General features: G+C 52.5%; 2 protein-coding genes across 6 annotated transcripts in view; one reads left to right on the top strand and one right to left on the bottom strand.

The window, feature by feature from the left end:
• TPP2 (tripeptidyl peptidase 2) overlaps positions 1 to 8,623 on the top strand; it is a 49,439-nt gene extending 40,816 nt beyond the window's left edge. For 2 of the 5 annotated variants that reach the window (XM_037528723.2, XM_054701158.1), the window contains 5 exons: positions 256 to 352; positions 543 to 673; positions 3,525 to 3,732; positions 5,476 to 5,595; positions 7,367 to 8,621. In XM_037528723.2, coding sequence (XP_037384620.1) covers positions 256 to 352; positions 543 to 673; positions 3,525 to 3,732; positions 5,476 to 5,595; positions 7,367 to 7,456 — 646 coding nt within the window. In that variant the 3' untranslated portion in view covers positions 7,457 to 8,621. Of the gene's footprint in view, positions 1 to 255; positions 353 to 542; positions 684 to 3,524; positions 3,733 to 5,475; positions 5,596 to 7,366 lie in introns of those variants that run through there. The other 3 variants (XM_037528722.2, XM_037528719.2, XM_037528720.2) reach the window with 3 other exon arrangements.
• A 4,571-nt stretch (positions 8,624 to 13,194) lies between these two features.
• Positions 13,195 to 21,933, bottom strand: METTL21C (methyltransferase 21C, AARS1 lysine). Its single transcript, XM_037528625.1, has 5 exons — positions 21,825 to 21,933; positions 18,977 to 19,120; positions 17,058 to 17,209; positions 14,632 to 14,749; positions 13,195 to 13,589 (listed from the first exon to the last, which is right to left on the bottom strand). Exons 1-5 carry the CDS (start codon positions 21,931 to 21,933, stop codon positions 13,195 to 13,197), a joined length of 918 nt encoding a protein of 305 aa, XP_037384522.1.
• Positions 21,934 to 22,871: the final 938 nt, after the last annotated feature.

Here is a 22,871-nt window from a genome sequence, read left to right as displayed (position 1 = left end):
CCGTTCTTTTTAAAAACCAGCCTTTAAACCCCTGGAAGTGATCTTGGGGGCATGTAGGAAAAGGGGAAACCTCACGTCAAGAACATCTGTAGCAGCTCTGAGAGGGGCCTCCCCGTGGCGCGGCAGGTGGAGCCCCGCGCTGTGGGGTCTCCGCGGCGGCGCGGGTTCGATGCCCGCCGGGGGGACGCGGTCGCGCGGGGAGGACGCGCGGCTCTGCCCGAGGTGAGCGGGGCGTCTCCGCGCGTCTCCCCGCAGGCTGGACTCCAGCGACATCTACAACGAGCTGAAGGACACGTACCCCAACTACCTGCCGCTCTACGTCGCGCGCCTGCACCAGCTGGACGCGGAGAAGGTGGGCGCCCTCGCGGGGCGGGGGGGGGGCAGGTGTGTGTGTTGTTTGTATCCGGTTCTTTCACGTCGGCGCGTCTGGGGAGCCGTTTCCTTGGGGGCGGGGAGGTGCGGGGCGGGGAGGCCGCGTCCGCCTCTCGCCTGCGGCGCCCCGAGAACGCCCCGGCGCCCCTGACCCGGCCGGTGTCCCCCAGGAGCGCCTGAAGCGGCTGAGCGAGATCGTGGAGGCCGCGAACGCCGTCATCGCGCACGTGGACCAGACGGCGCTGGCCGTGTTCCTGGCCATGAAGACGGACCCCAGGCCCGACGCGGCGACGATAAAAAAGTACCTACCAGTAAATACTCGTCCTTGCCTCTCCCCCCGGGCGCCCGCCCCCCAGCCCCCTCCGGGGCGCGCCCCTCGTGGGGGCCCCCCCACCCCCAGCAGGGGACGGCGGGGGCGCAGGCCCGGGCTGGGGAGGCGCCCGCTTCTCTCCCCTCAGCGCGGGGCGGGGCGGCTCCCCAGCCCGGCCTTCCCGTCGCGGGCCCCGGCCCTGCAGCCCCCGCGCCCCCAGGTCCCCTCCCCTGCGGCCTCTTGGCCCGGGGCACGGCTTCCCGCACCCCGCTTGGCGGCCTCCCGGAGCCTCCTGGCGCCACCGGCCTGACCCGCGGCCCCCGCGCTCCCCGCCGGCGCAGGGCCGCACCCCCGAGTGCGGGAAGGCGCGCGTGTGCGGCTCGTTGTGCTGTGGCCCCTCCCGAGATCGTGGCTCTCTCTGAAGGGCACCGTTCAGCAAAAAACATCAGCTCCAGGCTGAAGTGAGCCAGAAGTGGACGGTGGGGTTTCAGATTTGCTGGTGCTTGGCTCACCGTCTGTTTCAGACACTGCCTCGGGGACGATCAAAAAGTAATGATAAAATGAGGTCCTGGCTCTGAGCTTACAGTCGTAAGGGATTTTAGATACACCGTGATGAAACTAGAAAGAAGCCATAAAACTGCAGAAATCCTAAGATGGCAGCTGTTTTTACATTTCTGGCAACTGGATCAGTTTCGTCTACCCTGTAACTGCGGTATTTGCTTCAGGCCTTTGCTTTATCCAGACTGAAATGGGCTCAGACAGGCTGGGCTGAGCAAAGATGCGAGCTGAGGGCATCTGGGCCTTGTGCTCCACACGAGGTGCTCACCGGAGAGCCTGTTCCTCTAGGTTTTACCTGTTGACAAGGGACACCTGACTTATGCTTGACTTCTCATCTCTGTGCAAAACTGCTTTCACTTAAATTGCTTCTATGTGAAAAATTACAATAGCTATTTTTCCGTCTTAAAAATGGCACTGTTTGTAGGTGATCTAGAAAGTTTTAATGATAAAATTTGAACTACAGTTCACTTAGCCACTAACGTGTATCTTTCAAGTTGCTTCCTAAAATGTGGCCGCCACCACCCCCATCAGTACCTGGTAGAGCTGGCTCAGGGGTGTTACTGAGCAAACACGTAGGTAAAGCAGTACTGAGGGGAGAGGGTGTGAACAGGAGCAAGACACCCTAGGAAACACGCAGTCTGACACAGCAGGGGAGACCACTAGGTAGGACGCGATCGAGAGGGACACTCAGAAGCTCACATTTGACAGCCCACCGGAAGGAGGCTGCATTTGCTTTTGAGTGGGGGAAGGCGTGTGGATTATTTATTTAATCCAAGCAGGTCACCATAAAATTAGAGGAAATATTCCAGATGAGTAGGATTTGGTCTTGGATCAGAAGATAGAAGAGCTCTTTGGGGAACTGAATCCAGGACTGCAGCACAGCACTGCGCCACCGGCATGCCCCCTGGATCCTGAATCCTCCTGCCCTTCTATGGGCAGCGAGGAGCAGGCAGGATGGTCAGGGTGCTGAAGCCCGCGGCCCTGCCCCACTAATCCTGCTCTGTTCCAGAGCCCGGTCCTCCCTCTCATCATGGGAGTAAGAATGGGCCTTGGCTCCTAGGGTTGCCTTGAGGCATAAAGAAAGAACTGCCCGGACATTTCTGGTGTTTCCTCGCATCTAAAAGAGGGGGCGTGGAACAAATGCCATCTGTAATGTCCCGACTCATAAATCCTTCTCTTCCTAAGTCGTAACCAAGCAGTCCCCGCTCACACTTCCCAAAAAGAGAGTGAAAGCCGGCCCTTGTAAGCTTTGGGGCTCTCAGCTGATAACGTCGGCATCCGTGTCACACGTCTATCAGGGTTAGGGTTGTCACCAGTTGTAAGAAGCTGTTGGGTTGCTTTGGGGGTGGGGGGTTGTCCCATTTTGTTTACTTCCTGCTAATCACCGTTGACTGTGGTCCCAGCAGAATTGGTGTGTGCCCCATTTCCCTGGGCCCTTCGGAATCATTCTTACCTTGGTGAGTTGTTCTTCCCATGTCTGAAGGCCTCGCGCTCACTCCCTTGGCACTTTCAATCCTCACTGTCTTCACCCCTGTCCGAGGAGTTGAACAAAAAGTGCCTCAGATAAGCACACCAGAGATGAACTCATCCCCTGGAGTCTAGGTAGTTACTTGTTTTCATTCAACAGTGATTGATTGACTGATTCTGTGCTGGGCTCCGTGCTGGCACTTGGGAATGCATCAGAAGAAAACAGATGCCTGCCGGGAGCGCAGAGCTGAGCGGCCCCACTGCGGGGCCCCGAATAAATCAGCTGAACTCTGTGCCTCAGTCTCCTGCTTTGAAAATGGGGGGGTGGGTAATAGACAGTATCTTCCTCGTAGGATTATTTTGATTAGAAATGAGTGACTATGTTAACATGCTGAACCAGTTGCTGGTGTGTTCAGGGTAAGCATTGAGTTTGGCTCTGCTCATACTTGAAAGCTCATGGCAGGAAGGACGTGTGTACACGCACACAGACACGCATGCAGGGGTTGCTGTGCAGCAGAAACCTAGAGCTTAAACAGTCGTAGCGGAAAGATCTAGAGTCAGAGCATCTTTCAGGTCTCATCGCTTGTGGCATTTTGCTTCAGCCAAGTGCAGTTAGCCCACATGATCTAATCGATATGTGCACTCTAGTGGCTCGTTTCATGTTTATTTAGAAATAAGAAACTTGATCTGCACTACACATGTCTATGCTCTTTCTGCATTATAAATCTTAGGCAAAAGATGCATGAATGTAATTTCAGATAACGCTGTACTTCTAAAAAAAGGTGTGTTGACACGAAATGTTTTCGATCCGGTGCAGTGACATGGACAAGCAGAAGTCTACCCTCGTCGATGCCCTGTGTAGGAAAGGCTGCGCCCTGGCCGACCACCTGCTGCAGGCCCAGGACCAGGAGGGGGCTGTTTCGGGGGACACGGAGGGGAGAGAGGACGAAGGAGACAGTGTTCTGGAGTCCCTGACTGAGACTTTTTGGGAAACTACAAAATGGACTGACCTTTTTGACAATAAGGTACCTTCCAGCTTCTTGCGCCGCGTGCTCAGACCTTGGTTCCTGCTTCCCCACTTTGCCCGCGGCCGCCTGCGTGACAGCTGACTGGCCGGAGAGCAGGGGAGGGGAGAGCCGCCGGGCTGGCTCTGAGGAGGCTGCTGTGTCTGTCTGCCCTGTTTTAAGGCGACTGCACCATTGATCTAACTGCAAAGTGGCTGCTTAGCCACTCGCCCTCCACCAGTTCGGGAAAGCGTGGCGGTGTTCTGGTTCCGCCAGGCTCGTACGGCGTTACGACGAAGAACGTCACCTGGCAGATGTCTGCGTGCAGCCCCGCGTCTGTGTGCTGGGTTGTGGGGGTGAGAAAGGAGTGTGTTCTGATTCGTTTGGGTTCTTTTCTCAAAACCCTTCAACTTCCAGATAATTTCCATCATATTTATAGCCAAACGGTTTCAGACTCTACTTTAGAAAAAGAAACATTGATGCACCCTTGGAAATTCAGGTGATAAAGCATTCGAAATCCTGTTCAGCTCTCTTGTTCTAATTTTTACAGTACAGATCCCATAGTAACAACTTGTCTCTCTTCCTTCCTTCTGGAGAGAGGAAAGACAAGCGGAATCAGTGGAATGCTCCTTGCCCGCCTCACAAACCTGTGCTGTTCTCGTAGGTTGCTGCTTGTTTTCGGGGTTAATCTGGCTGATTTGGAGGAAGGGACTCTGGAAGTAGGAGAAAAGTCTTCCTGCGTGCTTGGTTTTTTCCAGCACCGAGCGCACCGCACGTAGAGAAGGGCACAGCCGTATCTAGGAAACTGAGTCAGTCCACGCCGGGGTTAGAATTTAGATCGCAAATGAGACCCCTGGAGTTTGATTTGCACCATGCCTTTATCCCTGGTGACCTGGGGCAAGTTACTCAGTTCCGTGCTTCAGGCTCCTAGTTGTTGAGTGAGGACGGCCGCACGCTCCCTTCCACGGGCATTTCTGAATTAAGAGCCTGGAAGGGTGGCAACCGTGTTTGCTATTACTTCTGACAGTTCTCACCTGTCTGCTATGTGCCCGCCACTGTGCTCACTGCTGGAAAAAGATCAATAAGAAGCAACAAGTCAATAAACATTTGGTGAACATCTTAATAAAATCGTTGTAAATCTTTTCCTGCATAACACTGCTGCATTGGCAAGCTTGCGTTGTAGACCTGCCTATTCACTCACAACAGCAGGTTTTGAACACTTTATCTCAAGAATACAAATAAATATGACGGGATGCCTTTCTTTGAAAACAATCTCCGTATTTTAAAAGTGGAAACCGAAAATATAAATAAATGGCTACAAGTAGAGTTGCCAAATGGAATAATTAAAGGCACAAAACATACAAAGAGGAAGCGGCTGAAGGTAAAATCATAGTTATCTGATAGGATGGTGTGTTGGTTACTGCTATTTTAAAATTTTCGCAACTTACAGTGACTCTTTATAGTGTGGTGCCTCTATCCAAATGTGCATCTTTGTGATTTATGTTTGCTCTGCTGTCTTTTGCCTAAAGATTAGCTTGGTGATGGATTCCAACAATTTGTAGTTTATTGTAATTTTCCTCCACAAAGTAAATGCTCTGTTCTGTGGAATTCCCAGTTCTTTGAAGACTGGAATTGTTCTTTTTAAAAGTTTTTAAAATTTGTTTCATGTAACTTGATCCTTTTAAAGGCTGCACTTCTATTAAAGCCTTTTGCCTTGCAATGTAAATAATTCACAGATAAGCTTCATCTTGTTTTATATTGCAGGTTTTGACATTCGCATACAAGCATGCATTGGTAAATAAAATGTATGGGAGAGGCCTTAAGTTTGCAACTAAACTTGTGGAAGAAAAGCCAACAAAAGAAAACTGGAAAAATTGTATTCAGGTAGGTGATACTTTAATCATGAGTGTTAAATGTCACTTCAGTATTGCCTAATGGCCCAGTAGCTTAAAAGCCTTGTAGCATGGTGTAACAGTATTGATTTTATTGGGACTAATAATACTGATTCACGAGATGTGAACTGTAAAATAAATGCACACGAGACGGCCAGTAAGCTGCTTAAATTTATAAGATGTTCCGCTCCTATCCAGAAAACTTATGTAGCCTCAAGTATTTTCAACTTAGACCAAAATGCATTATGAATTTTGTATAGTTAGAAGACAGTTTTTCTTCATGAAAGAAGCAATTCCTCTTCAGTACATGTTTAACCCAATTCTAAAATGTTTTAATTTTCAGAGTTTATATTTGTTCTTTTCCTCCTTTGAAATGATAAACCATTTTGTTATTTTATCATACATTATATACAGAGAAATTCTGTATTTGAGCTTTCTGCACAAGTTAATTGTCAAGTATAAAAACTTAAGTTGAGCTCAGCAGGAATTACTTTAGCCTCACCTGTCTTTGTACACATGTAATTGGTTAGGCCCAAAGGCGAGATGGAAGTGGGGGGTTTGGCCCTGCCCCGGGCCTGGTCTTACATTTAAAGTAGTCTTTACAGGTAAAACTGACCATAGGTTCCTGTAGACATTTTCGATAACGATGGGAAACTAAAGGATAGCTGTACTCTTAGAACTTTCCTGGGCACCTTTACCACTCAGTCCAAAGTAGAAGCTGTTCTCATTTAATCTGCATGAGGTTTTTGAGTAGGTTCAGCAGACTCCTGGAGCTGTTGCTGTGTATAGTGGGATTCGCGTCTCGTAGACTGGACTCTGAGCACTTGCCTTGGAGAAGGTGGTGGTCCCTCGACGTGGCAGGAAGTCTTCTAGCCTTTCCCCCGCCCTTGCTCCCCTGCGGTCTGTTCTCCCATAGCAGCCAGAAAACATAGCTTTCGACTCCCAGGGAAGCATCCTCAGATTCAGAGTCAGATTCACACTTCACTCCGGGCCCACCAGGCCATGTGCTCCGGCTCCCGCCTTCTGCGCGAGCCGGGTCTCCCATCTCACTGCCCCTTGTTTGCCCTGCTTCTGCGCGCCAGCCTCTGTGCTTGGTGGAGAGGCAGCCACGCCCTCCCCCACCAAAGAAGCAAGCCGTTCCTGCTGTGCAGAGAGCTCTGCCCGAGTTCACAGAGTAGGTTTCCACTTGTTAAGTCTCAACTTAAATGCCACCTCTCGAGGTCCCTGTCTTGACCATCGCTCTTCCCTGAGATTGCCAGAGCAAGTTGTGTTGGTCCTGTAGTCCTCATAGGTGTCTTGAAAATTATCTGTTTATTTATTTATTCACCAGTTTGCTTATTTATTATTTGATTTTCCTGAATCGAACATATGATTCCTGGAAGTGGGAAGTGAGTTTGTTCAGTGCTGTCTTCCTGAAGCCCCTAAGAACAGTGTTTGACTTACAGTAGGCTCTCAGAAAAAAGAATGAAAGGAAACGGTTGCTAGAAAGGAACGGGGAAGGTAAATTAAGTCAGAAGAAAGGAGGACAGACAGAAAGGTCAGCAGAAAAGACAGAAAGAAGGGATGACGATGTTCTCCCAGGTAGGGCTGGTTGGTGGGAAAGCTGGTGGATCTGCTGGTAGGAAGGAGGGTCGCTGTGGGGCGGGATGGGAGAAAAGTCCCACTGCTCCGTTAGCACTAAATGTGACGTAACGGATTGGCCCTGAGCCTTGGGCTTGTGGAGCTCCTGTTCCTTAACAACATGTCGTTGTCTTTTGTTACAGCTGATGAAGTTACTTGGGTGGACCCACTGTGCATCTTTCACTGAAAACTGGCTCCCCATCATGTATCCTCCTGACTACTGTGTATTCTAAATTAGGAACCAGACTTTACCTTTTACAAAAGAAAGTTTTATAGTGAATGGATCTAAAAACAAATTTGTGGCATTTTTAGTCTAATGCATGTTTCATCCACTATCAAATACTGATTATTAAAATGATGTGTATTTATCAGAGAATTCGCTGGCGTGTGGCTTAATACATGTAAGGTTAGGCCTCTGGCATCATGGTGTTTTCTTAATGCCTCCCGCTGCGGACACGGGCTGTGCCCTGACTGCCAGCTCCACGGACTCTCATCTGGGTCGCAGCTGTTCATGTGCATGTGGGTTCTCAACAGTAACTTTTAACTGCAAACCTGTAAAATTCTATTTTTTATTTTATAAATGAACAGGGTTTTAACATGCTCGACTTTAATTTTTTCAAATTGTATGAAGGCCTTAAAAAAGCTACATTAAGCGTAGCTAAAATTATTTATTGGACTAAAAAGTAACCGAACTTCATTTCAGTTTTTTTGTTTTTGTTTTTGTTTTTTTTTTTTTTTTTGGCAAAAGTTTACATTCAATTGAGGGGAAAAAATAAAAAACCGGCACAAATAAATGCGTGGCAGTTGCTGGAGCATAAGTGCTTCCTTCTGTAGATCCTCACATCTTGGAGTTATTTCAGGCCAATCATCTCTAGCATCCTCTTGACGTGCAGCATCTGAATGAACTAATCATACATGTGTGAGTGCCAGACAGCTAAATATTTATCAGGTATTGTAAAGATACACATATGGTATGTTTATTGAAAGTTGAAATAATGTAAACACGTGAATAAATGTGCGAAAACCAAGATCACAATACACCATAATGCACTCTGATACCTTAATTTTTTTTATAAATAATAAAAATGAATATTGAACCTTCTTAAAGTTGGTCTTAGTTTTTCATAAAGTTGGGGGTTAGAACAGAAATGATACATTAAATCCTTAGGCAAAAAAATTCAACGTATTATGAGGTAATTTATTTTATAATGTTTCTGTAGGTTGCAATTATTTGGATATATTTCCAATTCTCATGTGATTAACTTTTATGTATGTTAACTTATTATTTTTATGTTTCTGGCTACTATCCTTGCTTCTCTAATCCTGTCTCCATGAAATAAAAAGACACACATAGACAATATTAAAAGACCTCTACGCACTTACGGCAAGCGTGTTTGTGTGTATGATTTTTAAATCTTATTCCCTTAGAATTTACTGCTGCAGAATACCTGCCAGTACTCTTGTCTAGCCATTCATAACTGTATCTTGATAATGGGCCGTTTATCTGATAAAAACATGAGAGACTTTATGAAATAATACAAATATGTATTCAAACACTTTTTATACAGTCCTAAGCCATTTATCATTTGGAGTGCATCCATGAACAGCCACATGCGTCTTCTCACACAAGCACGCATGCTTTACCTACATACATACAGGTCCCAAAGTGTGCAGGTTGAGTCCTATGAGGAAACTGAGAAAGGGTAGGATGACTCTCAGTCGTACTGCTGATTGACTGGCTGAGTGACTGGTGGGTAATTACAGGGCCCCTTGTTCAGCCCAGCTTTTACCATTCCTAATAAGTGTCTTCTAGAGCGGAGACCAGGGACTAGAGCATAGCGTCAAAACTGGACAGCTGCCTGTTTGTAGATGAACTTTTTATTGGAATTCAGCCACATCTACTCATTTGTGTGATGTCTTACTTGGTATAAATTTTAATCCTTTTAAATGTATTCAGTCTTTGTTTTGTGACCTAACATCCTCTGTGTAGCCTGTTTTGTCTATTATTGGATGTGAGGTATTGAAACCTTACTTGATTTGTCCCTTCAGTCCTGTTTTGTTTCATAAATTTTGAGATGGATTTATGTGTATAATGTGATCGATAGCTTAATGAATTAATCCACTAATCATAAAATGTCCTTCTGTGTTACTAATAACAACTTCTGGCTTAGAGTGTGTTTCCTTTGATGTTAGTATAACCACTCCAGCCCCCTGGTGACTATTTGCCTGGTCTATATTTTTCTGTCCTTTTACTTTCAACTTACCTGAATCTAGAGTATCTCTTATACACAGCCTTTTCATTGCAGTGTTTAGTCCATTTACACTTAGTGTAATTACTGATAAGAGTGTTTCTGTCTGCCATTTTTCTATTTTTCAGTGTCTTATACCCTTTTGTCGTAGTCCTTTACTACTCCCATATTTTGTGTTATATTCCCCCCCTTCCCGTTGTGTCATATTTTTTAGTGTACCATTTTAATTATCATTTTTCTCATTATGTTTTTATCTTTTTTAGGGGTTGCTCTGGGGATTGATTTTTTTTTTTTTTTTGTAAGCCCCTGCAATTGGAGCAATCTAGCTGGATTTAATACCAACTTAATTTCAGTGACCTACAAAAGCTTTCTTCTCCTGTACCTTCATTCCCTCCCCCATCCATTGTACTGTTGTATCATAAAGTTACATCTCTGTACATTGAAATATTCATAGACATTACTCTATGCAGTTGTCTTCTAAAATCAGAGAAGTGTTTTTAGAAATTTGCAAACACGAAAATACTTGACAATGTCTCTATTGTATTTTCCTATGTGATCTTTACCGGTGCTTTTTATTTTTTCATTGTATTTCAGGTTATCAACTAGTGTCCTTTCATTTCAGCCAGAAGGATGCCTTTTAGTATTTCTTGTAGGGCAGATTTGCTGACAACATGCTCTCTCACTCTTTGTTTATCTGGCAATTCCTTAATTTTGCCTTCATTTTTGAAGAATCGTTTTGCTGGTTATATCAATAGAATTCTTGGTCGATGGCACTTAAAATACCATCCCTCTTCCATCTGGCCTCCATCCAACTGTTCCTCTTACTGATCCTTGTACGTGACAAGTTGCTTTTCTGAATGCTTCTAAGGTTCTGGGTTGTTTCTGTTTTGTTGGGACAGGGGAGGAGGCCACATCTAAAGATTTGATTCTGATTCACCTGGGTGTGGATCTCTGATTTTATCCTTTTTTGAATTTGTTGAGCGTGAGCTTCTTGGATGTAGAGGTTGTTTTAAATCAAATTTGGGAATCTCTTTGCCGTTGTTTCTTCAGACTCTTTCTACCCTTTCCTCCCTCTTTCTAGGACCCCATTATGAGAAAGGTGTTTTTCCTTGATAGTGTCCCACAGCCTCTGAGGCTTTCATTTTCCTTCTTTTTTCATACTCTTTTTCAGATTGGAAAATCTCGAATGACCTGTCTTCTAAGTTCTCTGATTTCATGTCTGCCTGATCAGATCTACTCTTGGCATCCCTTTCAATGAAGTTTTCATTTCAGTTACTGTAATTTTCAACTGCAGAAGTTTTTTACATAGTTCTTTTTCCATAATTTCTGTCTCTGAGATCCTCATGGATCATATCATTTCCTGTAGCTCTTTAGATACTGTTTCATTTACTTGGGACACACTTAAAATAGCTCAAATCAAGTTCAACATCTGAGCTTTCTCAGGGACAGCCTCCCTGGGTTGCCTTTTTTCCTGAATGTGGTCTGCATTACCTTGTTTTGTGGTATATCTTAAAATTTATTTTGTTGAAAACTGGACATTTTAGGTAGTGTAACTGGAAGTCATGATCTCCCCACACCTGGGAATTTTGTTGCTGTGTGTTGTTTACTAACTTTTCTGAACTAATTTCATAAGATATTTTTTGTTGTGCTTGGCCACTGAAATCTCCCTTAGCTGAGTAGTCGGGTAATTGATTGCTTCAAGCTCCTTACAGGCCTGGGATGCCTGCAAGTCTGCTCCACAGGGCTCCCGCAGCAGGCAACTCTAACTTCCTGTTTGCAGAGAGTCTCAGGGTGAGCCCGAGGTGGGAGCCTGGGGCCGGGAGTCTTTCCTGAGGATGTGGTCAGGCCTACCATACACCCGCCCTTCAGTGTGCCCAAAGTCCCTGGGAACATCTCACTCCCAGCATATCCTTTCAAGCCTTTTCATCAGCCTCAACTGTTACCCACTATTTCAGGCAGTTGCTGAATTCAACAATTGCCTTTAATTATCTAGACAAACACTCCCTGGGAAAAAGTGTCTGGGCCTAAGAGATCTACGTCCAGTCTGGCCTCCAGGGCTGCCGTGGAGAGAGGGTGGGGCTGAGAGGAGAAGAGCTGGAGGTGGGAGACGATGGGGTGGGAGCAGGGAGAATGGGTGGGGGCAGGGCAGTTTACAGCCACCGCACCTGCACTGGCCTTTAAAGATCGGCCCTTTGGAGTGGACATGCCTCAGGTTGCTGCTGCCCACCTTGGGTTAATTTCTGGAGTTCTGAAAAAGCCATTTTTTTTAGCACATGACTTTGGTGTCCAATTTTAATGTAATTGCAAGCTTAGGAACTCCTGGTAGTACGTTTATTTTACAATACTCTGTCTTCTGCATATGTCATGGTCCAGTCAATTTTGGATCCTTCAACTCTGGTTTTTATATAAAATTCTATTCACCCTAATTTCACCCTTTATTCCTTGGGTTTGGCTCGTGCTTTATTTTTTTTAAAGTGGAAAGAAATTAAGCCCAAGGTGGGTTTTGGATATCTCCAGGAGGGTCTGGGGCCCAAGGGGGCCCACCTGACAGGCCAGGATAGCAGCCTGCTGACCGGATATGCTGCTGGGCCTGGCGCCCACCCACCCTCTCCTGGGAGGGCAAAGGAGGGTGACCGCTGGGAGGGAGAGAGGCGGGGAGGGAGCTTTTTAATGCAGGTCGCTGTACAGCATCCAAGTTTACAATTTAGTTTATGCTTAAGCTGAAGCTGTGCTCCAGTTCTCTGCTAGAAGGAGAGGGCTGTGTCTGGAGTTATTACTTAGCTCTTCCAAGGGGTAAAGTCTTGCTCAGATCACAGTGTCTCAGAATGAAGGTGACTGCCTTTGCTTCTGCCTCAGACAGCAACATCTGCTTTGAACTGTAATTCCTAGAAAGACCAGGGCCGTGGGGCGCTGTGAGTGGGGTATGAGCCGCACAGGGAGGCCCAGCCACCTGCAGCCTCTGCCTTCTGTCAGAGCCCTGCTGTCTCTGCGGATCAAGCTGGACCCCAGTCAATAAGCCCTGGAAGTGTCCCAGGAGAGGCCACCCTGTTTGGAGCAGACTAAGTCCATACAAGAGGGGAAATGGCACGTCAAGAACCGAGGGACACTTCTGCTCCCGGGGATGCATAAACGAGAATCTCTAGGGTAATGTTGAAGACAAATGGTGATAGTTGGGTTTCCCCCCCCACCGTCTCAGAGCAGAGGCTCTTAACATTTAATGATTTACTGATAATTACTTTAGAACTTTTTGTAGCTTTTACCAAACAAAAATCTCATTCCTAATTTTCTACTGATTTTAAGCATCAACGTTGTAAAAAAAAAAAAAATATCCAGCAATGTAAACTTGGACAAAATCCAGGCAATTGACACAGAAGAATTCTTGAGAAGTAAATTCTCCTAAGATTCCTGAGACAAGCTCTATTCCTTGCCTGATTCCAGCACTGTTCATATTTTTTGTTTTTTCCTCCATATTTTCGACGGTTAATCCGTTAAGCCTATGGCTCAATCGCCTCTCCTTGTACAGTCTGAAGGGCCTGTAGAGATTCAGCCACCAGATCGTCTTAGATGCTTAGAAGCTGCGGCAACATCAAGTAATGTCTGTTCTGGGGCTACAGGCCGCTTGAATGCACGACCTTCTCTAGCGTGTCCAAGAGTCTGTCACCGGCAGCGCCCCTGCCGCCGGCCCAGAGGCGCGAGGAGGTTTGGAAGGCATCTGCTTTCGTTTAGTCCCATCTCAGGGTGCCTTTGAAAAGCTTGACTGACGACTCAGGGAATTCAGCCAAGAGCGTTGTGTCAAAAACCTGCTTGAACTTATCTAAAAACTCATAATCGGTGCTGTGTCTGAACTTGTTGGCCCAGAGCAGCACCGTCGCCGGCCGGCAGAGGTGGGCCATGGTGGCGAGCAGCGGCTGCAGGCAGTGGTGGTGGTAGACCACGTCCGAGGCCAGGACGTAGTCGTAGTGGCACGCGGCCCTGGGGAAGTGCTGCTCCAGGCCTTCGCCCCACACCAGCTCCCGCACGTCGGGTAGGTGTGCCGCCCGCGTCAGCGTGTTCCTTAAAAGGTTGTACTGCAGGTTTCCTAGGATGTCCGGCATGTCCGTTGCTGTGACTTCAGCACCTGCGGGAGAGAGAGAAGCTGGGAGCATTTGGGCAGCCGTGGAGACCGTACAGAGAGAACCCGGCTGTGGCCCTATTGCCAGGGGCTGGGCATGTTTGACCTGGTGGCTAATTCCCTCTTGGGGAGGGGACCCCGCGCCTTGAGAGGTGCAGTGAGAGGTTCAGCTTCCTCCCTGCTCTCTGCCCAGGGGACGCCAGGAGCTCCTCACCCCACCCCCAAGTCCTGAAGCTCAGTGTTGTCTCCAGACACGTCCAAATGGCCTGTGTGTGGCAAAGTGCTTGGGTTAAGGGCCGCTGAGATGGAATAACGCGTGTCCCTCTTTCAAGTTAGACAGTAATGCAAAGTCAGGAGAGGTCAGGATCATCCGTCAAACACACCAAGGTTCTCAGCATCTGCTTCATGGAATAATTCACACTTTCCCTCGGAAAATTCTCTTTATCTGAAGATCATCTCTGACCTAGGGAATTTGCCATCCACTTCTCTTTCCAGGACAAGCTATTTTGTGTGACTCTCGCTTGGCTAAATTCTCACACTCACCCTTGGGAGCTCAAGGCCAGTGACCAGGGCACACGGGGCCGCCCTTTCTGCGGGGCCGGGAGAGACCCACACGGGGCCGCAGGACGGTGCCGTACTTGTGCCCCGGGCCCAGCAAATCTCGGCCTGCATTTTAAGTATAAATCTTTCCTCGCTTTGGACTAGCTCACTTGTTTTATTCAAAACGTGAGCTGCGATGGTTGCAACAGAAGCAGGAGGCTCACGGCGTGGGTGCTCACGGCAGAAATGTGAGTCTCCCCTGAACGTCCACTTCCTCGCATGCTAAGCTCAGCCAGGCAGCTCTCCTGACGCCCTCGAGCGCACGCCTCTCCCCTCTGGGGGTGACAGTGGCGGGTCCTGGGTGGAGGGGTGGGTGTCAATGAGTGACATCCTGGCTGACACCCGAACCGCAGCCCGCCCTGCGCCAGCCGTCCCTGTCACTGCCACAGGAGTGAAAGTGCTTCGAAAGGTCCTTCGAAGCAAGTCAGGGAGAGACAAACCAACCGACCTAAGATACTGGCCACAATGGAGACCAGGCCCGGTCCAGCACCGATCTCAAGTATTTTAGCGTCTTGGAGGTTCAGTTCCTCTGCGTGTTCCTCCAAGTACCGGCACAAAGCTACGGCCTGAAACATCACAGGGGTCACCTGCCCGTTGCAGTCCTGGACCCCAGGGGCCACCCCGCCCCCTAGTCTAATGCCACAGCATGTTATTAAGAGGCTCAGGGTTTTGAGGATTCAGAAGAACCAAAATGCCCCTTGAATGCCATGTGTGGACTGCGGGGACATGGAAGTCGGGCACCAGAGGGACTCGAGGAACGGGTGCGTCAAACCCCTGCAGCAGAAAGGCCGTCGGGCTCCAGGGTGAGACGATGTGCTCCCCCGGCCCGGGAGTGTGGGGCGCAGAGCGGCCTCTGCCCGCCGTCGAGCGCGGCTGGCTGGGCTCCTCCGACCCCGAGTCCTGCCTCCTCTGTTACAGTGCGAGCGAGCCGGGCTCTGCCCCAGCGGCCGCGGGCACAGGGCGCCTCCCACACGGGCCCGCGGGCCGCGGTCGGGGCTGGCGGACGAGGCTCATGCCCCGCAGCAGCCGGCCCGGGCCGTGTGTTTCTAACAAGCCACCCGCCGACGCCCGGGCTGCCACCCCGGGACCACCCAGGGCTCAGCGGACACCCAGGACCTGTGTCCAGGGCGGGGGAGTCCTGCACGCAGAAACCAGCCTCCCCCTCTCACTGTCTCCCGCCTCCGCCTGCCGGCCTTCCAGGGCGGGAGCAGCGCCTCTGAGGAGTTGGCATCATGCCCGGGAGCTGCCGCACCCCGGCCCGGAGGGCGAGGCCAGGCGAGCCCGCAGGAGGATGTCCTTGTGCCGGGAAGAGCAGTGGAGGCTCTCCGGGGGTGTCTGCTCGTAGGACCCCCTCCCTCGACCACCTGGGCTCCTGACACCCCACTTTCTTGGGCCTGGCAGGGGTGGGGGCCAGCGTGTGAGATGAGCCGCCGTCACCAGCCACTGGCAGGATGGGCAGGCCCGCCCCGGCCGCTCCCGGTCCTGCTGCCCGCACCCCAGCAGAGAGAGGAGTCCGCGCGGGCACCCTGGGCTCTGCCCTGGGCTGAGCGGGGCCGGGCTCGGCGGTCAGGGACAGAGAAGAGGCACCTGCCAGGAGCCAGGGCGGTCCAGGGAGAGGCACCTGGGCACCTATGGACGCGCACCCGCAGGCCAGGAGGGGAGACGCGCCGGCGCCAGGCCAGAGCCGCAGGTGGAACAGCTCAGGTGAGCCGTGAAGGCGCAGACAGAGCAGGTGCACGGGGCGGGGGAGGGGGGTTGGGGGGGTGCTGGTTGCTGCGGCTGCGGGAGGAAGGCAGTTCTTTCATTATTCACCCCGCGGCGGGCAGTGTGAGGGGAGCGGGTCCCCAGGCCGGCAAGAGCACACGTGCTTTGAGGGCCCCCAGCAGACGGCCGTGGGGTAAGTGGGGGTGCAGCCGGCGCCGGCCCTCGCAGCCCTGCCGGAGTCAGCTCGCCGCACGGAGCAGGAAGACCAGTTGTCGCGGGTCCTCAGATCTGCTGTTACGTCTCCGCTCAGCCAAAGCCTGCGCTTCGAGGAAGCCAGAACCGCTGGCAAGGTGTGAAGCCGGGCTTCCCTGGCGGGGGGCAGGAGCCCTACGTAGGGGACCCCCCGGCTGCCCTGCTCTGCTCCCTCCCAAGGCGCCCCTCTACCTGGCCACAAGTACCCCGACCCCCTGACCCCCCGACTCTGACCCTCAGGGAGGCCCGGGCCCTGGTGTGGAGTCACAGCCCCCCCCCGGACCTGGAGCGCCCTGACGGGGCCTCCCTGGGCAGCGGCTGGAAGAACAGCGGGGAGCAGGGGGGACGGTCGCCCCGGCCCCAGGCCCCGGAACAGCTGCTCCAAGCCAGCTCCCGCCCGAGCCCCCCCAGCTGCAGGCTGGAAACGGCTGAGTGAAGCCACGTAGCTGGGGTCCTCAGAGCAGGGCCCGCCGGGCCTGCCGCCACGGCGCTGGATGCGGAGCAAGGCCAGTGGGGGCGCGGGGGGCAGGAGCCCCGTCCTGGCCACCCCGAGGGGCGGCTGCAGGGAGTGGAGGTGAAGGCCAGGCCTGGGGGCGAGGCCCCTGCCCTGGCCCCAAAGCGCACGCTGCAGCCCCTGAAGGCTCAAGTCTGGCTTTTCTTCACCGTTAGTCTGAACTTCCGACCTCCCGGTTTAGTCGAGTCCATCTTAATGTAAAAAACAATGTTTCAAGGAACCGCTTGGAGGAAGAGCAATGCTTTTGGGAGAGAGGCTGTGTTTGGGGGTCCCAGACGTACCCCAAACTGGGGGCCTCACGGGAGGAGCCGCGTGTTAAATAAAGCACTTGGCAAGTTGTCCCTGGGGCGCAGTGCTCAGAGTCCCCCCAGAGCCCCCGACACCCCGGGGGGCCGCGCGCTCACCGCCGGCCACACCAGCGCCCCGAGATTCTCCAGGGACTCCTGAAGGACGATCTTCTCGCCTGCAAACTCGTAGTCCTCCTGCGTGTAGCTGGCGGCATGGGTGGGAACAAATTTCTGGAGGCTCCGGAGAGATGTCCCCGCTGTGCTAGAATCTGGGGGGAGAAAACCCAGCAGGTTTCACCTTCGTGGCCCCGGCGCGAATCTGGGGGACGGCGCTGGCCGGGCAGGAGCGGCCCCAGCAGTCCGCCCGCCAAGGGCCGAGCCCGTCAGCACCGCGGCTCCGAGGGCACGAGCCGGGCGGCGGGGACACTGCTCAGACGGGACCTGGCCTCTAGAGCCACAGGCCAGAGGGCGGCTGGGTGCGCTGCCCTGCGGGGAGGCAGGCTCGCCCCCACCCGCGTCCTGGCAGCGCCACCCGGCCGGCGCATGGCCCTGACTGTTTTCAGGTCTTTACGTGAAGCCAACCCAGCGCATTCCCCGAGGGCTGCCTGCAGAGGCTCCCGCAAAGGAGCAAGTCACCGAGGAGGAGCCGGCGCCACAGTCCTGGGGGGGGGGGGGTCAGACGAGCTCTGGCTATTAAGTTACGATGCCTTCAAACATTCCTCAGCACTCGTGACCCAGCCGAGCTCTCAAGTGTCACCTGAGGGGAGAGCAGAGAGCGCCTGATCGGCTGGCATCGCTGGCATCGCAGAGCATCTAAGGATAAGCAGAGCAGCGAGCAGGGATGTCTGCAGTGAGGATGCTGAGCAGGGAACTGGGGGGCAGCAGTACCTGCCGCGGGGAGTGTGGTGGGGGAGCTCCTGAACCCAGTTCTGCTGCCTGAGATAGGCCTGGGGATTATCTTTTTAAATTTTGTAACGAGGTCATGTTGGTTCACAGCACGATGGACGCTGCAGGGCGGCCCCTGACGTCAGCCTCGCCGGCACCGGAGCCCAGCGCCCATCCGTCACCACAGCAGCCCCTGCAGCCACACCCCACCCTCGACCCTCGTGCCCTCTGAGGACCCCCAAACTCGCCTCTCTAAGAGCTTTTTTTTAAAAGATTATTTATTTATGCATATGTAGGGTAAAGAAAATGTCAGGCTTTTCTGCCCTCCCGCCATCAGGAGAGATGATGGAGCCTTGCGGTCCCAAATGCATGCCTGATGGCGGCACCTGGAGTGGGGTGTGGGCCTAGGTAGATGGGATTCACCTGGGCTGAGACTGGGCTTTTAAGGGCGGCGTCACGGGGACGCCAGCAGAAGCCGAAAGAGAAGCCGAGAGAGAAGCAGAGAAGGCGGGAGAGCCCAGATAGAGTGAAGACTTTCTGGGGGCTGGGAGGCCTGCCAACCTCCCGGCCCCCCAGCACCCCTGCCTGCCATATGCCTGGTGAACCCCAATAGAAAACCTGCAAAAAACCACTGAAGACTCTGACACCTCCTTTACCCGGTCTGCATGGGATCCTAGAAAACCTGCCCTGTGTCCAGTCCTGCCCTTACAGCATACAAGAGCTGGGGTACAGGCTAGAAGTGTGGGGGTGAGAGGATCCACCAGAGACAGAGTGGGGAACAGAACAGGCAGACAGACTGAAATACCCTGCTGAGGGGAGCAGCGGGGAGTCAGGAGAGGTCTGCCGCACCATGTGGGTAGCTCCCTGGCCGGGGACCGAGCTCGTGCTGCAGTGGCTGGGGGCAGCTTCATAGATCGTGTCTCACCCCCTTGCGCCAGCAGGGAGGCCCTCTAAGAGTTCGTTTTTGCCTGGCTCACTTGCTGCTGGGCAGCTCCACATGCCGCGTGTGAGTGAAATCCCAGCTCACGCGTGCGGGGAAATGGAGCGAGTCGGCTCTCTTGGGCCACCAGCCTCCACGCCACCACCTGCGGCCTCGCTCTCCGCCCAGGCTTCACCGCCCACACGTGAGATCGTGCTGGTGCAAAAAGCACCTGGGAGCTTGAGCACGGGGCTCCCCCGACACCCGGGCAAGAGGTGCGTGTGGGCGCGCGCGCCTGCGATGCCAAACACCTGGGCCGAGAAGAGGCGCGTGAGGGGTTTGCACCTGTCAGGACGGACCGAGATTGAGGAGAAGGCTATGAGAGAAGCCAGAGGCAGTGTGGGCGTGAGGGGGAGACTAGGGGGGCAGTCGCTGCCCACCTCCCAGCTCCCCTGCCTCCCTGCCCGCCCTGAGCGGGTGGCCACAACAATGTGTCCTTCCCCGTCTGAATCTCTTCACTCGGCATAATGGCCTCCAGGTCCCTCCATCTCGCCAAGCATGGATGGAACCTGGGCTGTGGGAAGCAGCTGTCAGGAGTGTCGGCTTAGCAGCTGAAGCGCCCTAATCCGAAATGCGCGCTGGAGCTGGAGGCGGGGTGTGGACACGAAGCGAAAGGGAGGGGCCTTCGGGGAAGCTCACCAGGCCCCGCTGCCCATGGTGCCCGCCAGGTCCCTGCGGAGTCCAGGCGTCCTGGAGCAGGTCTGCGGGGCTGGCCAGCACACCCGCCTGGCCCGGCCAAGGTAAGGAGAGCAGGAAACGTGCAGGAAGCATCTAGAAATGTCTGCACTGATCTGTCTTTGCCATGCGTCATTTGTCGTCGTCGTTTGTCAATGTCCGTTGAATGTATTTACCCCCCCAAATACGGGGCTTATATTTTATTTGTGTGTACACTTTGGTGTTCCAGAAAGTCTTGTTGCATTTTATATAAAAAAATCAATTAGTCTTTGATCACAGTGTGAAAGGTTTGGGGGAAGCTGCATGTAAATGAGCGTGATGGGGGACTCCAGAGAGCGGTTCTTAGCCACGGTTCTGCTAGAGAAGTCTCTGCCCTGACTGGAATGTGGGTGTCCAGACCCCTGGAACTTCACTGAGCATGCAAGAACCTGCTAGCAAAGTCACTGCTGAGACCGTGTCCCTGGTGTCACAGGTCCGGGCTGGGCTGGCGGGGAGGGCAGGAAGAGATCCGTGACCGTCGCCTGCCTGCTGGGGTGGAGGCTCGTGGCACAGACCCTACACACCCAGGATTTATGAATGACCGAAGGACCCACGCTCCCGGCACGGGGTTGAGAGGCTGATGCTGATTTCTGTTTTGGGGACTAGAAGAAGGCGGAGGAATGGACCCAGGTGTGCAGGCGGTGAACCAGTTTGGGGGAGAAGCCTCTGCAGGGCTGTGTTAAAGGACCAGGGGAGGTCACCAGCAACTCTGTGCCTCTGCTCCCCCACCCGCAGGATCCCCACTCCGTGGACATCAGCACCCTCAGGAGCAGCCACAAAGCAGTCAGCCCCGATGAGGCGTATTTATCCTGTTTTTTATATACCCTTATCTATGAAAAACAGTTGACAAAATAGATTCTAAAATCTTTTTCACTCTAAGTTTACGTAACTTCAGTTTCAGCAGCGGTGATGTTCAACAACCAACTCACAACAGTCCAGAAATCCAGGAGCTGGTGCAGGTCAGGGGGTCCAGAAGTCGGGGAGAGCTGCACCCCAGAAGTCGGTGACGGAGCAGCCAGAGCAGCTGAGGGTGCCCTCCTAGTAGCTGTCGCCCAGACCCGCCTCCCCTCCCTTCCGCCCACCGTCGGGGGGGCTCATTTTGCTCCTTAGACGGTAGGAAAAGCCGAAGGCTGATTTTGAACGGCTCGTCATTTCACAGACGAAAAGACAGACAACAAGCTGACAGCTCTGCTTGCCCAGCGACATTGGGAAAAAGTAGATTCTCCCCTGACTCTTTTAAGTTCTACAGAGATAGGGCCTCCCTGGTGGCGCAGCGGTTGAGCGCTGGGTTGCGAAGCTGCCCGCGGCCTCCGTGGCGCAGGTTCGATCCCCGGCTGCTCCCCGTCCACCGGAGGAGGGTCCCGCATGGTGCGCAGACCTCTCCTGCAGCCCGCTGCTCCCCTCAGCAGTGTCCCTCGGTCCTTCTGCCTGCTCTGCTCCCCGCTCTGGCTCTGGTGAATTCTCTCACCCTCCCGCGCTTCTGACTGTACCCAGTGCATGTATAAACAAAACAAACAAACAAACAAAGAAAAACATGCCTCTATAAAAAAAAGAATTTATATAAGTTCTACAGAGATAAAGAAATACATGTTACTGCACATTCAATATTGTCATTTTACCCTGAAGTTTTAGATCAGATTTTAGAGGTAGGTAGAGCTGCACGTTGGGTAAACAGTTCCGTCAAAATAAACAGCATGCTGATTTCATGGAACTGGGGCCTAAGTTTACCCCTTGAAATGATCGTAGATGTTTTAAATGGCACGCCATGGCTTTTATGGGATCATCTGTGTGTCTGTTATTCATCACCGCTGAGTCTGTGCCCAGAACTGGCCCCTAAAACTGCTCCATTGGGAAACGCACTTTGCTTTAAGGGGCTCGCTCCCGGGAGACAGTGCCAGGAACACGCATCGGTGAAAAGCAGACAGACCCTAGACTTCATTGCTTTTCCAAAGTCATTATTGCAAAAATAGAACAATCCTAGGTTCACACACAAGGTAAAACCAATCTGGGGGCTTTGAAAGTAAATGATTACAAGCTCACGATGTCTTTGCATGCAATGCTGAGGCTCCCACGAGGGCATTTTTCTACTTAGCTTCATGAAATCATGTTAACCAGACTTGTGGGGCGCATCTCCCAGCCCCCGCAAGCATGCAGAAACTGTCAGCTGAAGCCAAGGCTCTACGTCAATGACACCGCAATAAAGAAATTAAGAGTTAAAAGAGAATGGAAACCACTATCGAAGTGAACGGGAAATGCCATCACCACGCAAACAACTGGGGAGGCGTTGAGGTGAGGAAGGAGGTTACCTCCTGGGGGTCCCCCGGTGCCATCTTTCTGGAGCTGCTCCTCTACCGTCGCCTCTTCCCAGCCACCTGGGGGGCTGGGCTGCCCCTGGGAGCTGAGACGCCCGTCCATCGTGGAGCCGTGGGCGAGGAAGAGCCGACCGGCCCCGGTCACTCAGCCGTGTCTGCAGCTCCAGGGCTCCGGGAGGCGCAGCTTATCGCCTTCCCGGCTGCGGAGCTGTAAAGAGCACCTGCTTCACGGCTTAGTTCCCCGGGCCAGCGAAGCAGCCAGCCAAGGCGCTGCTGTCCACTCCTGCAGAGAACACAGCTCCCTGAAATGCCCCGACCTCATCTGGGCTTGAAGAAATGCAAACCCAGCCGGCGGCAGCCAGGACACCGGCCCTCGTGACTGGGCTCTGACAGGGATTTCTGGAATATAGTTCCAACAGCTCTTTGCAGCTAAATCTTAACACAGAAAATCTGTAGGCACCACCAGGGGCTCAGGACATCGGGGCTGAGGAGCCAGCCGTGGCCGGCACAAGGCTGCCTTCCCTTCGTCTGCGGTTTGATGGTGAGATGGTGGGACGCTCTGGGGCTGAGCCAGGAGCCTGCTGGAGCTCCGCACTCGGACACCTGGCAATGCGCTCTGCCATTTCCTCATCAGCAAAAAGGGGATAATAACATCCGCCTGCCTCCTCGGGCAGCAGCGAGAAACAGGAAAGCAAAGGCGGCTGGAGAGGCCCAGGAGAGCGACACCTGATTTAGACCTAGAGGCCCGGCTGCGGGCATCGGAATGACGCCACCTGGTGTGGCTGCAGGACTTGCTGTCGGTCGATCAATAATGTGAAGGTTGTTGATTATCTCCCCAGAAAACCCTAGAAGTAGATGATGGTGGTGATGATACTACCGCTTCTCGGATGAGTGAAATTCAATTTCAAAGATTAAAAATCTCCCCAAGAGCAAGCGGCTGGGGTGGGGGGTGGCAGAACCAGGAGGTGGATCCCCTGGCCCAGCTGCAGAATCCTCGTCCTCAACCCTGAGCCGGGCTGCAGCTCCAGTCACCCTGCTTCA

This window comes from Talpa occidentalis, unplaced genomic scaffold (assembly GCF_014898055.3).
Source record: "Talpa occidentalis isolate TD23 unplaced genomic scaffold, MPIMG_talOcc4v2.1 talOcc4.5, whole genome shotgun sequence".
Classification (NCBI taxonomy): Eukaryota; Metazoa; Chordata; class Mammalia; order Eulipotyphla; family Talpidae; genus Talpa; species Talpa occidentalis.
Note: the sequence above shows the minus strand (reverse complement) of the source record. Positions and strands in the feature narration are given on the sequence as shown.

Excerpts from the sequence above, each read along its gene's own strand:
- METTL21C (XM_037528625.1), bottom strand. The coding sequence starts at position 21,933 with ATGGACGGGCGTCTCAGCTCCCAGGGGCAGCCCAGCCCCCCAGGTGGC. Across the intron at positions 17,210-18,976 it reads CCCCGTGCTCAAGCTCCCAG|ATTCTAGCACAGCGGGGACA; the intron begins GTGCTTTTTGCA and ends TTCTCCCCCCAG. Across the intron at positions 13,590-14,631 it reads CATTGTGGCCAGTATCTTAG|GTGCTGAAGTCACAGCAACG; the intron begins GTCGGTTGGTTT and ends TCTCTCCCGCAG.